This window comes from Pipistrellus hanaki, assembly GCF_964339955.1.
Source record: "Pipistrellus hanaki genome assembly, chromosome: 9".
Lineage (NCBI taxonomy): Eukaryota > Metazoa > Chordata > Mammalia > Chiroptera > Vespertilionidae > Pipistrellus > Pipistrellus hanaki.
Genome location: NC_140511.1, coordinates 51,151,793 through 51,169,187, shown reverse-complemented (window position 1 = coordinate 51,169,187; position 17,395 = coordinate 51,151,793). Strand labels below are relative to the sequence as shown.

At 40.5% G+C, this 17,395-nt stretch overlaps 1 protein-coding gene and 1 pseudogene across 2 annotated transcripts; one reads left to right on the top strand and one right to left on the bottom strand.

Annotated features, from left to right (window-relative positions):
- Positions 1 to 1,098: 1,098 nt before the first annotated feature.
- LOC311628439 (cyclin-dependent kinase 1-like) lies at positions 1,099 to 2,906 on the bottom strand (annotated as a pseudogene). The gene is made up of 2 exons: positions 2,200 to 2,906; positions 1,099 to 1,454 (listed from the first exon to the last, which is right to left on the bottom strand). The product of its transcript is annotated as a cyclin-dependent kinase 1-like (transcript).
- Positions 2,907 to 10,221: 7,315 nt separating this feature from the next.
- Positions 10,222 to 11,998, top strand: LOC311628659 (phosphoglycerate kinase 1-like). The gene has a single exon (XM_084896050.1). The coding sequence runs from the start codon at positions 10,291 to 10,293 to the stop codon at positions 11,542 to 11,544; it is 1,254 nt and encodes a 417-aa protein (XP_084752176.1). The 5' UTR covers positions 10,222 to 10,290; the 3' UTR covers positions 11,545 to 11,998.
- The last annotated feature ends 5,397 nt before the right edge of the window (positions 11,999 to 17,395 follow it).

Genomic DNA, 17,395 nt, shown 5'->3' with positions numbered 1-17,395 from the left:
TTCACTCTGACAAAATGAAAGCCAGGTAAATCTTACCAGTAGGTAATAGTTTAAAAATGCCTTGAATCAATTATTTAGTCTTACAAAGAACTCATTATAAAAGCTTTTTGAAATATCTAAAACCTAAGAATTCATCAGTAAGGAACTCTATCTACAAAGAATTTTTCAAGAAACACTTGAATTGGGTTATCAAGATCTCTTGATAAGATAGACATGGACACTAAGGAAAACCTGCTATTGCATGTTAATTATTCAGTACAACAGACTATTTGGGGGGGAGGGGGGATTAAGACAACTTAAAAAGCAAAAAAGAGTAATGGCACAACAAAATGGTATTCTAGAATGCCAATGTAACACAATGTAAACAGCATAGAATCTGGAGAAATTACCCTTTGCTAATTTTGAGTCTGCCACTTTCTAGTGTGACCTTAGGCAAACCATTTACCCCATTTGTAAAATGAGAATAAGAATACCTATCTTGCTTACTTGGCTGGGCTGCTGAGAAGGGCGCTGTGAAAGGAAAAGTACTAACAAGATCAAAAGAGAGTGAAGAGATCAACTCGATAATGTAAAATTCTCAAGGGACTGAAGACCTGTCAAAAGACTCGGAACAGGCTGTCCAGAGAGACTTGTTTCAGACCAAGTACAGATTAATTCTTTATCGTCTGCTTAGTAATGCACACCGGCCTCGGATTATGTCCATGTTTCTCCATTTTAATTTCAAGAAAACTGCTCTTGAATCATCAGCTATATTATGTTTATCACTTATATCTCCGTTTCATTGACATAACTAATATATCTCCCACCCACTCAAGCCCTGTGTCTTTGAGAATTATGTATTCAAGTAAAGCATTATCAGGGAGAAATTAAGGTGAAGGCTTGGGTCAGATTGCCTTAATTTAAAGCCAAAATCCACACCTTAACAATTATGTAGGAGTAGGAAACTTACTTAACTTCTGCATGCCTCAGTAAAATGGGTGAAGGTTCATAACTGAGGATTCTTCCTGTTGGGGTTTGTAATTGACACTTTCCTGTGGGGTCTGTAATTGACTAGAGTGGTAGGTATGAGGGCTCCCCCTTCTGGCCTCCCGACTCTGGTTTTTTTTATTTGTTGTTTTTTGTTTTGTTTTTTAGATTTATAGCTTTATTATAGTAATGATAGTTGTTACAGTGAGATCTACACACATATACAGAATTATTATATTTAAATTCATATAAAACAACATTTACATTTTAAGTTACAATTTTTGAAGTTAGAAGATGAAGTAGAGCTTAAGTTTTACAACAAAGGATACAAAAATACACAAGGCAAAAATAGAGTTAACATTAAAACTATAACTATCTGTTCTCTCAGGATTGTAGACTAACATTGTAAAGAGCAGATACAAGCCATTTTCATCCAAGTTTTTGACATAGGATGCTAGACTTCCTGGTTTCCACTTGGGAAATGTATTCTTTTTAAAATTATTATTATTATTACAATTTTCCATCTTTTTTTCCAATTGTAGTTCACATTCACTATTATTCTGAATTAGTTTCAGGTGCACAACATAGTGGTTAGACAATCATATACTTTACAGAGTGTTCCCCCTGATATTTCAAGTACCCCCTGAGAGGGCAGGGCGGGGCGAGGATGGGCTCCTGACTCCACTGTGGGGCAGGGCGGAGTTATCCTTCATTCTGTAACTGAACCCTAGCCCTCACCCAACCAAACAGGGTTAGCCGAGGCAGTGAAATCACCACCGACTGGAGTAAAACCCCTGGACTGGGCGAAATTCGCTCTCTCTTCCGCCATGCTGCCGGCGTGAGTGGGACAGAGCCCATGCTAGCATGGTAAAGGCTCTTTTGTTTATTGAATCGGACTCAGCTCCCTGGTGGTCCCTGGGGATCCCAAAGTCTGGGTGTAACACCCCCCCCCATACATAGCTATTATAATATTATTTTTTCTCCATTGACCTCTCCCAGCCACTCCCACTCCCTAGTACATGCCCTCATGCCCCTAGTGACTGTGTTCATTGGTAATGCTTATATGCATGCATACACATCTTTTGGTTGGTCTCTTACCCCCTGTTTCTCCCCTGCCTTCCCTCTGAGGTTTGACCGTCAGTTTGATACTTCTCTGTCTCTGTATCTATTCATCAGTTTATGTTGTTCCCTATATTCCACAAATGAGTGAGGTCATGTGGTGGGAAATATATTCTTATAGTCCTGTAAAGATTCTACTTTTGGCCATATTTCATTGTTCGGAGTACCCAAAGCTCTGACAATTCTGAAGAGTTTATCAATTTCTGAATCCCCATGGAAAAGTGATTTCTTCATTGCTAATTCTGCAAAATATGGTGCTTTTACTTCAAATGTCAACTGGAATTGAATAGCAAGCTGATCCCAGCAACACTTCTGGGGATCTATACCAAAGTGAATATATTGTAATGGGTATTCCAAAAGCTCTGGCATGGACCAAAACCAGACAGTTTGATTGTTCCTTTGTCATTCGATCAACAGATTTTGAGGTTTTAAGTCTCTGTGTAGAATACTTCTAGTGACAAAACACAACCCCATGTAGGTATTGGTACAAATAACCCTTAACAAGTGAAAAAATCCATGAACTGACTAGGAGGGATAGAATCCGAGTATTTCTTTAGGCCTATGGAAGGTATTTAAAGATAAGATATAACCTAGAATCCTGCATGAGTACATCTTGCAGACTGACTATATTTGGATGATGAAATTCAATTCATGGAGAAATTTCTCAAATTTCAGTATAAAGAACCCCTTCCTCTTCACTTTCTATTCTGATTTCTTTTATAGCTACCACTTGACCTGTAGTTTTGTATCTATCCTCAGGTACTTTCTCCAATTTTCTCTATTTTGATATAGTCTTCCAAGTATGGGAAACACAACTGCATAATTTGTGGTAGTAGGGGTTAGATTCTGATCAAGGGCATGTACCTAGGTTGCAGGCTCCTCTCTGTGGGGCCCAGGTCAGGGCTCAAGCGGGAGGCAACCAATCGAAGTGTTCCTATCACTTTGATGTTTCTCTCTGTCTTTCCCTTTCTCTTCCACGTTTTCTAAAAATCAATGGAAACGTATCCTCAGATGAGGAAAAGAAAGAAAGAAAGAAAGAAAGAAAGAAAGAAAGAAAGAAAGAAAGAAAGAAAGAAAGAAAGAAAGAAAGAAAGAAAGAAAGAAAGGGAAAGGAAAGGGAAGGGAAGGGAGGGGAGGGGAGGGGAGGGGAGGGGAGGGGAGGGGAGGGAAGAAGGAAGGAAGGAAGGAAGGAAAGAAGGAAGGAAGAAAGAGAAAGAAAGGTCAGATTCTATGACATTTTTTTCATGGTGAAGAGACTGGAGTCCATGTTGATGAAAACACCTTGGTGGCTGCAGTGACTGGCAATGGCTGCAGCAACAGGGGAGTGGCAGGAAGGGGTGAAGATAGAGGTTTCTGGGATCCTGGCAATATTCTATTTCTTGACTTGGGTGTAATTAATTACCAGAGCATGTTCATCGTGTTAATGTATTGATCTTTACACTTACAGTGTTTACATATATTTGTATATTATACTTTAATAAAATTTTTAAAAAGCCAAACAGTATTATGTTTTTCAAGAATATATAAGTACTTATAAAAATGAATATATGGAAGGTGAATTGAAAAGACATGTATATGCCTGGCTGACATAACTCAGTGGTTGAGCATCAATCTATGAAGCAGGAGGTCATGGTTAGATTCCTGGTCAGGACACATTCCAGGTTGTGGGCTCGATCTCCAGTGTGGGGCATGCAGGAGGCAGCCAATCAATTTTTGTTTCTATCTCTCTCTCCCTCTCTGAAATCAATAAAAGTAATTTTTAAAAAGAAAAGAAATGCATTTGATACTAAAATGAATGCCCATAGGAGAAGGGGAATGGAAGTGAAACAAGGGAAGAAGAGGGAAAAATGTATATATTTTTTAAAATTTCCTCTATCTATAACCCACTACCATCATTCCTCACTTATGTTTTCCTGTTCTCTCTCTCTTCTGTATTAGACTAGCTAATCTTCTAAAACTTGCTATATTAGATTAGCTAGTTTATCCTCTAAATTGCTTTCCTTTAATTTTTTCTCCAAATAGGCATATCATTAATTTATTTTTTCTCCTCGGGTAATGATTTCCTCCAATCTATTTTTTACCTTGCCATAGGAATTACCTTCCTAAAATGGAAGTCCATCAGGTACTTTCATGACTTGCACATCCTTCAGGAAAAAAAATAGAGTTCTTCAAAACATGTGATAGAGCCCTGACCGGTTTGGCTCAGTGGATTTGGCTCAGTGGATAGAGCGTCGGCCTGTGGACTGAAAGGTCCCAGGTTCCACTCCGGTCAAGGGCATGTACCTTGGTTGCAGGTACATCCCCAGTGGGGAATGTGCAAGAGGCAGCTGATGGATGGTTCTCTCTCATTGATGTTTCTAACTCTCTGTTCTAACCCTTCTTCTCTGTAAAAAATCAATAAAATATATATTTTTTTTCAGGCAACTCTATCTAGGGGGACCAGATAGAGCCTTCAAAAGCTGGCTTATACCTACATTTTTAACTATTTCCATATTTGGCCTTTATATATCAATTGCATTGTCATTCCCACCCACAGGTCAACATGCTGTTGTATTCTTCCTTACATTTACACATGCAGTGTCCTACTGAATGCCTGATGAAGTCAGGAACATACTGACACGGTTATGTGACTGCTAGCTATGTGCTCATTCTTCTGGGAGAGATATAGGGATTTGTTCAAGCAACAATTTTACAAATTGAAATAAAAGCTGTATTTGTTAGAATATAGCTTTAGTGCTATGATCCAAAATAATAACATCTTAAACAAATGAGAAGATCCTTTTCAATCTCCTGGATAAATCTGGATAGGCAATTTATGGTTGGTGTGATGGCATCTTATATAATAAAGAGGTAATGCAAATTGACCATCATTCCAACATACAAGATGGCCATCCCCATGTGGACATAAGATGTCTGCCACAAGATGGCCAGCAGGGGAGGGCAGTTGTGGGTGATCAGGACAGTAGAGGAGGGCAGTTAGGAGGGACCAGGCCTACAGGGGAGGGCAGTTATGGGTGACCTGCCTGACAGAGGAAGGCAGTTGGGGGTGACCAGGCCTACTGGGGAGGGCAGTTGAGGGGGAGATCCCAGGCCTGCAGGGGAGGAAAGCTGGGGGTAACCAGGCCTGTAGGGGAGGGCAGCTGAGGGTGATCAGGCTGGCAGGGGAAGGCAGTTGGGGGCAACCAGGCTGGCAGGGGAGGGCCATTAGGAGTGACCAGGCCTGTAGGGGAGGGCAGTTGAGAGGGACCAGGCTAGCAGGGGAGGGCAGTTAGGGGTGACTGGGCCAGTAGGGGAGGGTAGTTGGGGCCAAGCAGGCCTGCAGGGGAGGATAGTTAGGGCAACCAGGCTGGCTGGGGAGGGCAGTTAGGAGTGATCAGGCAGGCAGGGGAGGGCAGTTAGTGGCAATCGGGCTGGCCAGGGAGCAGTTAGGCCTCGATCAGGCTGGCAGGAGAGTGGTTAGGGGGTGATCAGGTTGGCAGGCAGAAACGGTTAGAGGCAATCAGGCAGGCAGGCAGGTGAGCGATTGGGAGCCAGAAGTCCTGGATTGTGAAAGGGATGTCCCAGATTGGAGAGGGTGCAGGCTGGGCTGAGGGACATATACCCCTGGGGCATGAATTTCGTGCACTAGGCCTCTAGTAATAGTTATAAAGGACCAGGCCTTTATTATTATTATTGTTGTTGTTGTTGTTGTTGTTGTTGTTATTGCTCTATCATTCTTACCTATGGCTTCTAGCTTGTGAATAAAATGGTTGCTCCAACACATAAAATCACATCCACTTTCTATCCAGCAGGCAGAAAGAAATAGTCAAGGGGAGTCTGGCCAGCATGACTCAATAGTTAAACATCAACTTATGAACCAGGAGATCACGGTTTGATTCCATTCAGGGCACATGCCCAGCTTGTGAGTTCAATCCCCAGGAATGGTCATACAGGAGGCAGCTGATTCATGATTCTCTCTCATCATTGATGTTTCTATCTCTCTCTCCCCTTCTGAAATCAATAAAAAAAAATATTTTTTTAAATAGAAAAGATTCTCCTTTCTTTTAAAAGAGTGAAGCCTGTAGGTTGCATTTAAAGGTTCATTTTAAGAAATTCCCATTATCTAAATCAGTGGCCAGTTTTGACCCTCAGGAGAACTTTGACAATGTCTGGAGACATTTTTGGTGTTACAACATGGAGAAGTGTGCTACTGGCATCTCCTAGGTAGAGACCAGGAATGCCTCTCCTTGAAAGTAGTCTAGAGGTTAACAAGATAAAAAGTATGAGAACAACAATAATCTTCTTTGATTCAATCTTATTTCTGGAAATTGTCCCAAAGCAGTAATTGGAAATAGTAATGTTTGTCAAATGTTGGCTGTAAGTTTTATTAGTGTCATTAATAAAAGTTTTACTCTACATGTTATACAACCTAAATAATCATTTAAAAAATTATATGTATGTATTTGTTGTTGATGATGATTTCTGAGAGGAAAAAAGAGGGAGAGAGAGATAGAAACATCAATGATGAGAGAGAATCATTGATCAGCTGCTCCTACTGGGGATCAAGCCCACAACTCTGGCATGTGCCCTTGACTGGAATTGAATCTGAGACCCTCTGTCCACAGGCCAATGCTCTACTAGAACACACTGAGCCAAACCAGCTAGGGCCCTAAATGATCACTTATGTAGCCATCAATGGGAGATCAGTCAGAAGGTTCCATTGTTCAAGTATGAGGAAGGAACAGAAATTGGCCTCCTATCACCTACATACTGTTTTTGCAAGTCAACTGGGCCATTCCTGGCCTGGCTCCTGTGGATCTCTCTGATTTCATCTCCTGGAGTCATTGTGTGTTCTGTGCCCTAGATACACTGAATAGGTTATAGTAGGCTGCATACAAGGCATTTGGTTCATTCCTAGGATCACTCAAAGAACTGTGTTCTCCTGTGTTTAGTACTAGTGCTATATTCTTTAAAAAGACAAATCTAAGAGACAATGCATGGGTTCTCATTCTTACAGCATCTGAGTTCTACTCAATTTAAACTAAATGTTCTTTTCTCTATTCACCTGGGATCAGAAATAGTGATACTTTTTAGGTCCCCAGATGTATCTGCTCCTCATTCTGAAAACTTATTTAAGGCAGGTTTTCAAACAAAAATGGCAGCCCTTGCAGGAGGTCTGCAGTAATGAAAATAATGCCACAGATTTGGGTCTTGAACACAAAGAACATCCCAACTTTCTCAAACGGCAATACAGTGCAGTTGTGAAATTACAGACTTTGCATCCCAGCTCTGCCACCCACTCAGAGTACTTTGAGCAAGTTCTCTCTGTGCCTCATGTCCTTCTTGTTAGAATGGGAATAATAATAGTATATACCTCATAGACTAATGAAGATTAAACAAATATGTTTACCTGTACAAAGTACTTAGAATGGCTTCTAGCTTTTTTAGTTGTACTCATGGGATTTTAATGTTTGAAGATGACTGAACCATGACATGGAGAAACTAATGCTGTTGAAAGAAAATTTTTCTTATTTACATTCTCCAAGAGGAGGGGTCTATATCACACCATGGGGGGCCACATGGGGAAACACCTGTGTTCATCAGGAGGCAGAAAGAAATGAGAGGGCAAGACTGGCCCAGAGCTGTTACTTTTTTTCATGAGAAAGGCAAGGAAAAGCAGGATAAATTTCTTAGGACTGGTTAATTTAAATAATTCTAGTGGGCTCTGAGCTATAGTTTCTAATTTTCTGGTACCTGGCCCTTGGTGATTTAGGGCAGGGGAAATATTGTCTTGGTGAGGGAGAGTAAGATAAAGAAGGTGGTTTGGGGTATGGACTTGGGATTGGTTGGTTTGTGTAGGAAACACATGTTTTTAAACAAATTATCTTTGGGAATTAGCTAACCCTGGGAGAGGCAGTCTCTCCTTAACCATCTAGACCCCCCCCCCCCCCACTATATAAAAAAAATCATAAAATATTAAAAATATAATTAATGCACTAGCCCGTGGAAAGAGCTGTATGAGTTAGCTGTTCTTCTGCAGGAGATAATGAGCTTTGTTAGAAGTCAAAGACAAGGAGGATTCAAATGGGACCCAGTATGAAGGTTTGAGTTAATTTTTCTTTGCAGATAACAGAGAACTTCAAGAAGCTTAGAAAAACTCCTGCCCAGAATTTTTCTGTTGGCTTGTGTCTCTCCTGGTTCTGGAGAGCCGTCATTCAGTTCCAGTTCCTGGCACTGCCATGTTGACTTAGGGATCAATGTCTTCAGTTAAGGATTATAAATGTCAGTTCACATTTTTGGTTTCCATGGAAATCACCTAGGGATATACTTAACCACATTTTTCTTTGATCGCAATACTAAAGGCTTTATGACATTACTTAGCAACCTTGAAATGAAATAATGCTAAACTAGTACCACCAACCCAGAATAACCAAATAAAAGTATAGAGGTAGGTGTGAGCAAAACATGTTAGTAGCATACAGCATCTGGAACACATGGTTAGGAATTGTAGCAATACAATCCTAAAGAACAGTTTGGTGATTACCAGAGAAAAAGGGGGTTGTGGGGAGATAAAAAAGGGTATATGGAGGTAGAAAAGGGTATAGGAAGGAGACTTGACTCAGGGTAGAAACACACAATACAATATACAGATGAAGTATTACAGAATTGTACATCTGAAACCTATATAATTGTATTAGCTAATGTCAGCTCAATAAATTTAATAAAAAAGTAAAAAAAATCCTGAGATATTGGTTATATAATTTATTCTTGATACCATCTGAAAATGGCCCTCAAACTTGATCATTCGCTCATTTTATCTTCCCCAGCTTTTAGGGCCTAACTTGCCTTCTAGATTTGTGCATGCCTTGCAGATTAAATCTCTCACTAGGTTTCCCTTGATCTCATTGATAAATCATTTAATAAGCAATTGAACATGTAGCAAAAGTGGGATGAAGATTAACACATTTGTTTGAGAATTCTTTCAAAAAATACCTGCAGAACCTTCTGCCAATTGATTACCAATAGGAAATGACAGGGCAGGAGATTGAAATCTAATGACCTTAAAAAATGGTCATTACCATTAAGAAATAAATTTGAAAGGAAGTTGATTTGGACAATCAAGCGAGTCCATCTCCAGACATACTTTATTTGAGGTGAGGTGACATCCAAACAGATATGACTCTGATAGGCGTAGGAATAGGAGTGGTTGTGAAATCATTGAGCACGGCCTAGATTAGGTGGCCTAGCACAAATCCATAGGATGTGGTAGGAAGGGAGATTACTGAAGGACATAGAGACCACCTGGTTTCTCTATATTCTTCAGTAATAGGACGTGGGTAGGAAGTAGGAGATCCAGGGTGACATAATGCCTGGACAGAGTTCACAGGGCTAAGTTCACAAAGTAGAGCACATACAGTTGTATCTAATGTAGAATAGAGGCTATCTGAGACAAAGTAATACTAACAATTGGATGTGGCAACACGGAGCCCTTGGCAAGAACAGTATGAATGGTGAAGTAAGGAAGCCACATTTCAACAATTGAAGAAACAATTATCTAGGTTACATAGAAGTGACTTTTAGATTACTTAAGAAGTTGCACAATGAAGAGAAAGGGCTGAATCCACAGAAGATACTTGGTGTATCCTTTCTGCTTTAAAAGTGTTATATTTGCTGTATGGTGATTACAGAGGAAAGGGGATTGGGAGGGAAAGGGGAAAGGGGAAAGTGTGGTTAATGGTGATGGAAGGAGACTTGACTTGGGGTAGTGAAGGCACAAGACAATGGACAGAATTGTGCCCCTGAAACCTATGTAATTTGGTTAACCAATGTCACCCCAATAAATACAAATAAATTCTATTTTGTTCTTATTCAATTATGTACAGTATATAGTACATGATAATGGTAATAGGCAACTATGTTACTGATGTTTGATTTAATCTCATATTGTTTTATTCATTATGGCCTGTAACTGTACAAGATTCACTGCTAATATTATCAGTAAGAGGCTATGGTGAATGATTGACCTGGAAACAATGAATGACAATGTGTTTAATGACAATGAAGGTGGAAAATCAGTGATGGTTATCACTTATCAGTCAGGCATGTTTCATTCTGCCACAGCTATGATCTTGAATAAAAAGAACAAAGTGGGGTCTGAGTCGGACATTTGCTGCTGTCTCCGTCGCTGGCTGATCTGCGGGCTCCGTGCGCTGCTGCATCGCCAAGATGTCTCTCTCTAACAAGCTCACTCTGGACAAGCTGGACGTGAAGGGCAAGCGGGTGGTGATGAGAGTGGACTTCAATGTTCCTATGAAGAACAACCAGATAACAAACAATCAGAGAATCAAGGCTGCCATCCCAAGCATAAAATTCTGCTTGAATAATGGAGCCAAGTCAGTTGTTCTTATGAGCCACCTGGGTCGGCCTGATGGTGTCCCCATGTCTGACAAGTACTCTTTGGAGCCAGTTGCTGTAGAACTCAAATCTCTGCTGGGCAAGGATGTTTTATTCTTGAAGGATTGCGTGGGGCCCGAAGTGGAGAAAGCTTGTGCTGCCCCAGCTGCTGGGTCTGTCATCCTGTTGGAGAACCTTCAGTTTCATGTGGAAGAAGAAGGGAAGGGAAAAGATGCTTCTGGGAACAAGGTTAAAGGGGAGCCAGCTAAAATAGAAGCCTTCCGAGCTTCACTTTCCAAGCTAGGGGATGTCTATGTCAATGATGCTTTTGGCACTGCTCACCGAGCTCACAGCTCTATGGTTGGTGTCAATCTGCCACAGAAAGCTGGAGGTTTCTTGATGAAGAAGGAGCTGAACTACTTTGCCAAGGCGTTGGAAAGCCCAGAGCGACCCTTCCTGGCCATCCTAGGCGGAGCTAAAGTTGCAGACAAGATCCAGCTGATTAATAATATGCTGGACAAAGTCAATGAGATGATTATCGGTGGTGGAATGGCTTTTACCGTCCTTAAGGTGCTCAACAACATGGAGATTGGCACTTCTCTGTTTGATGAAGAGGGAGCCAAGATTGTCAAAGACCTGATGTCCAAAGCTGAGAAGAATGGTGTGAAGATTACCTTGCCGGTTGACTTTGTCACTGCTGACAAGTTTGATGAGAATGCCAAGACTGGCCAAGCCACTGTGGCTTCTGGCATACCTGCTGGCTGGATGGGCTTGGACTGTGGCCCTGAGAGCAGCAAGAAGTACGCTGAGGCTGTCAACAGGGCTAAGCAGATTGTGTGGAATGGACCTGTGGGCGTATTTGAATGGGAAGCTTTTGCCCGAGGGACCAAAGCCCTCATGGATGAGGTGGTGAAAGCCACTTTCAGGGGCTGCATCACCATCATAGGTGGTGGAGACACTGCCACTTGCTGTGCCAAATGGAACACAGAGGATAAAGTCAGCCACGTGAGCACCGGCGGTGGTGCCAGTTTAGAGCTCCTGGAAGGTAAAGTCCTTCCTGGGGTGGATGCTCTCAGCAATGTTTAATGTTTTTCCTGCCTTTTGGTTCCTGTGCACATCCCCTTAGTGAACTTAGTGCTTTCCACATCTCTACTTGATATTAGCTAAAATCTTCCCCCATGTCAAGATTCAGCTAATGGCCAAGAGATGCAGCCCAGGAACACTTAAACGGTTGCACAGCATTTCAGCCCAACTTTACTGCACCCTGGACTCGCTTCCATTCTTCAGGATCCCATTTGAATTTCTTAGTGACTAAACCGTTATGCATTCTACAGTGCATATATTTATATTTTGTCTGTTAAAAAAGTAAGCTGTTAGCTTAATTCTCTTCTTGGAGTAGCTTATTCTGATTCGCTTTGTCATTGTTTCGCTACTCGTATGAAAACCAGGTGAAATTCCAGTTGTAGGGAGACAGGGAGACAAAGTTGGTCATCTGTTAAATAAATAAAAGTATTCATTGAAACTGGAAAAAAAAAAAAAAGAACAAAGTGATGTGAGCTGTTAATGGATCTGTTTCATTGAAGGTAACAAGATTAACAAAAATTTGAGAAAGGCCTATTTCAGACATGCAGATACATATTAATGACCTGGGTTGAATACCAGACACAGAAGTGTATTCCTCTCAACATCAAGACAATTACAGCTAAAGCAAAAAAAATCTGTTTGCAATGTTGGAAGAAAAAAAGAAAGAAAAAAAGACTGAACCTGATTATGATATTAAATTTATTGGGTGGTTTAAGTAATTCAAAAACTATTATTCATTATATAGTGTGAAATTGCATGGTAAGTCTGTGAATGCTGATATAAGGCGGCTGAAGAATTTTTGGAAACTCTAGCTAAGCTGAATGTGGAGGGAAATTACTTGCCAGAGGAAATACTCAATGTAAATGAAATCTTCCTATTCTGGAAACAGACGCCTGAAAGAAGGGCAAGTCAATGCCAGGTCTCAAGGCTTTTAAGGACAAGATAACAGTCTTGCTTTGGGACAATGTTGCAGGATGCAAATTGAAACCCTTTATAGTCTGGTGTAGTAACCCTAAGGACCTTCAAGCATATTGATAAGCACTCTCTGCCAGTGTGCTATAGGAGCAATAAAGTCATGGATGACCCAGCTCCTCTTCAAGATGTCCTCCTGAATTACTATGCCAGCAAAATGGACAAGTACTGTTTGGAGAGTAGCATACCTTTTAAGACCTTACTTATTGTTGATAATGCTCCCAGATATCCTTTTATTGGTGGTCTTCATCCCAATATCAAAATCGTGTTTTCCCTTCAAATACCACCTCTTTGATCGAACCATTGGATCAAGGAATTATAGCACTACCGGAGATGAACTTTACCTAGACAATTATTGCAATTGAGGACACTGATGCAATTCTGAAAGGATTACAACATCTATGATGCATCAAGAATTATGCTTTGGTTTAGGGTGACGTCTCCAAGGAGTGTCTAAAAGGATTGGCCTAGGGTAAAGAGGTTACAAAATCAAAAAGACTGTGGTTGAAATGTCCATCAGCTTTAACTTGGGTGTAGTTGAGGATGACATTGAGGAGTTCCTAGAGGTGGTTCCAAGGAAGTGACTGATGGGTAGTTGTTGAAATTGGAACAAAAATGCATAACTGAAGAAGAGGCAAGAGAAAAGGAAACTACTGTAAGAGCAGAAAAAGAAGCAACCCCGCCCCCCATCCCACCAAAAAAATAAATAAAAAGAAGAACCCCCAAGAAAATTCACAATGAAGAGTTTAATAGACACTTTTGCAGACCTCAACAAGCTTCTTAAAAAGTTTGAAAACATGTACCTTTAACACTGAAAGGTGTTCAGTAACAGGAATGTTCACGGCACATTATCTACACTAATAAAAGAGAAAAATGCAAATTGACTGCACCTTTGCGACACCCACCAGCCAATCAGGAGTGAGTATACAAATTAACCCAACAAAAAATGGCAGGTTAATTTGCATATGCAGGCACGGATTGAAGACTGAAGGCTCTAGCCCGAGCAAAGATTGAAGACTGAAGACAACTGAAGATTGAAGATGACTGAATACTGAAGAGGCTTGGCTTCTCTGCTGCTGCCAAAACAGAGAAGCCTCGAGGCTTGGCTTCTCCACTGCAGCCGGAACAAAGGCCTGGGTGGGTGCAGGAGGAAAACCAGTGCTGGCAGCCAGGGGAAGGAAGGCCTATTGCACAAATCTTCGTGCACCGAGCCTGTAGTCTATTTAATAAAAGCTTAAGCGCAATGGGAAAGACCAGAATGACCAGTCGCTATGATCCACACTGACCACCAGGGGGGGGAAACTCAATGCAGAAGCTGCCCCCAGTGGTCAGTGCACTCCTACAGGGGGAGTGCCACTCAGCCAGAAGCCAGGCTCATGGCTGGCAAATGCAGCAGCGGTGGCAGGAACCTCTCCCACCTCCGCGGCAGTGCTAAGGAGCAATGAACTGAGCTGTAAGGAGCAGTGAGCAGGTGGGTGGTAAGGAGTGAGAGTCCAGTCTGGGAGAGGGCGCAGGTTGGGCTGAGAGACTCCCACTCCCAGTGCATGAATTTCATGCACTGGGCCTCTAGCCTGTTTATAAGCAAATCTTTGATGAAAAAAAAAAAAAAAAGAAGAAGAAGCAAACCAAGCAAACTACTATGGACATATTTCTAAAAAGAGTGACACCTCAAAAAGAGCTTCAGGCAGGTCCTTCAAGAGTTATCTTTTAAAAAAGCATTGTTATTATAAGGGAGGATAGCTCCATGCATATTATTACCCCTGAAGACCTTCCAGTGGAGGTGGAGAACAGTGATATTGATGACACTGACCTTGGTGTAAGCCTAGGCTAATGTGTGTGTGTGTGTGTCTTGGTTTTTTAACAACAAAAGAAGTTTTAAAGGTAAAAACAATTTAGCTAAAAATATTAAAAGCTTATAACTTAAAGATAAAAATATATTTGTACAGATATACAATATGTGTGTGTTTAAGCTAAGTATTATTATAAAAAAGTTTAAACATTTTAAAAAATTAAAACTTTTACAAAGTAAAACAGTTAGTTACAGTTAGCTAAGGGAAATTTAATTTTGAAGAAATATTTTTAATAAATTTAGTGTAGCCTAATAGTACAGTTTTTATGTCTACAGTGGCATACCGTAATGTCCTGGGCCTTCACAGTCACTCGCCACTCACTCACCAACTCATCCTGAGCAACATCTAGTCCTGCGAGCTCCATTCATAGTAAGTGCCCTATACAGGTGTACCATTTTTTATCTTTTCTACCATATTTTTACTCTACCTTTTCTGTTTGATACACAAATACTTACCATTTTGTTACAATTGCCTAAGGTATTCAGTACCATAAAATGCTGTAAACTTATGGACTAGGAGCAACAGGCCATACTGGATAGCCTACATGTGTAGTAGACTATGTCATCTAGGTTTATGATGTGCACAAATTTTTACACCAGGCCACTAGTGATGATACAATAATTTAGCTATATTGTCAAAATTGTTTTTATAAAAATTTTAGATTACTTTCATTAATATTGTTCTGCCATAAATGGCATCGCTAGCCTATAAAGCACAGTATGTTAGAGTATAATATGCAGAAGGTTTGAAGTCAGAAGGCTTGGGATTGAATTCTGAACCCATCATTTACTGTACGCTCCAAACCCCATGGTCTGTATAGATAATGGCAGCATTAACATCCACCCAGTAGTTTAAACTTCTCCTCCTCCTCTTTTCCCCTTAAACCCCCAAATCCAACTCATCACCCAATTCTGACAAATCAGACTCCTGGTATCTCTCAGTGCTGCCTCTTCATCTTCATCCTCATTGTGCCTTAGTTGTTAGTGTCATGTCATGCCTGACTTCTACAACAGCTCCCAACTAACTCACCTCTTTAAATGTAGCTTCCTCATTGGCTCCAGAGTTATCTTCTCTGCTGACATTGTAAGCAGTGGCAACCCACGGAGATTTTTAAAAATCCAAACTCTTTAGAGGCCTTTTACAATCTGTTTGCAGCTTTGTTTCCCAGGTTCAACCCTGTGACCTCTCAGCATGTACCTGATGTTTTCGTTTTTAATTTTTGTTAGGGCCAACTCATTGCTTAGGAAGTATTTCCCAATACTCCTTTTGTGTTACAATTATTTTATGATTCTTGGTATGTAAACTTATTTCTCCTTATATTCCTAGAAACTGGCCAAGAGTATAGTCAATAATAGGAGATATTCAAACTTAACTTTCTAAAATAAAAACTAAAAATAAATAAATAAACAAACAAATAAATAAATAAATAAATAAATAAATATAAATTAATAAAGTACTTTCCAAAAAAAGTAACATTGGGCAAATCTCTGCTTTTCTGATCCCCAGTTTTCTCAGTTTTAACGCTGGAATACTAATACCTACTTTGTAGAGCGGTTAGAAAATCAAACCCACTAAATTAATTAAGAAATACATTTTTCAAATGTTTTTTAATTTGCATCCAAGTGCCTTGTAAATCATACATTTTTGTAACATTTAACTTTTGATTCCAGAGTGGTCTGTCTCCAAGTATCCATTCTTATGAATCAGTTTTTAACGTCTGGAAAAGAATAGACTTTCAATAAGGCTTGCTGAATTACATCCCATTCTATGATAACATATTCTGTATTAGCCAGTCTGGCCACAGTGACGAACGTAAAGGATCAGGGGCACCTGGATGTACAAGATGTTAAGTCAGCCCTTTTCAGGACGCTCTCCCTCCTGGGAGCAGCCCTGCGTCTTTCGCTCACCCCTCTTCTTCTCCCACAGGTGTGCATCTCCTAAACTCAGGGGACCGCAGCAGACTTGTAATCAGGGGAGCAGTGGGCAGTGGCAGTTGCCAGGGGCTAACCCACTGAACCGGTCCCCAGGGACCTCTTTTCTCTGACTTTCCAGCTGCCAATGCAGCCCTGCCTAGGTTCTCTCCTGTTGCTTCTTCTGTCCCAGGCCCTTTCTTGTTTCACTGTTCCCAGCTTCAATAAACGTACTGTCAAAAAATGTATTTTTATATATAGCCCTTTTATTTGGTTTCCCCACCCTCTATGACTCTCCTCTCCGCTTGATCGCAGTGTAATGCAAGTGCAGTACCAAGAAGCTACACCAGGGGGCTCCCCTGCATTTTCAAAATGAAATCTGAAAAAAAAAAAAAAAAAAAATGTTAACCTGAATGAATACTTGGGAATTCTTAAGTATTTGCTTCTTTTGGAACAAGGCAATAGAGAAAACACAAAACAAATCATAAGTCTGAAAACAACACTGTCGTTTCTATCATACCACTATCTGAGACCATCTTAGTTTTTCTTAGTCTGTTAAAAACCTTCGGGAAATTTTTAATCCCCTTTTAGTGAAGGGATTTTTAACCTGAGGAGTCCAATATATTGTTTCTTATCAAGAGTTTTGAACCCAGGTTGAGCTAAATAGAAGACAAAGTTGAGAATACAAACATTTAATTACCATGATCCCAAGAAAATCCAGCAAATAGTGAAGAGGGGAGACCTAAATAAATGAAAGTACATCTGATGCTTTTCTTTCTAGAACATCAGGTGCAAGTTATAATGCAAAGAGCCCTAGGTGAAGAGTCAAGGACTGTTTGTAATTTCTGCTACTTGTGTAATCACTCACCTTTTTATCTCTGTTTCATCACTCTTAAATGAGGCTTTTGGGTGATGCTCTTTTTTAAAATCAGCTTTAATGAGATATTTATATATACCATTCACCATTTTTAATATAGTTTGATGAATTCTGAAAATGTGTACAGCCCTTCTGCCACCATCATTATGAACAGAAAACATTCTATTTCCAACACTACAAAGAGTTCCCTCCTGATCCTTTGTAGACAGTCTCCTTCCATTGTCCCTGGCCCTTGGAAAACAGAT

What these genes read in the sequence shown, in the direction of transcription:
- LOC311628659 (XM_084896050.1), top strand. Translation starts at nt 10,291, where the DNA reads ATGTCTCTCTCTAACAAGCTCACTCTGGACAAGCTGGACGTGAAGGGC.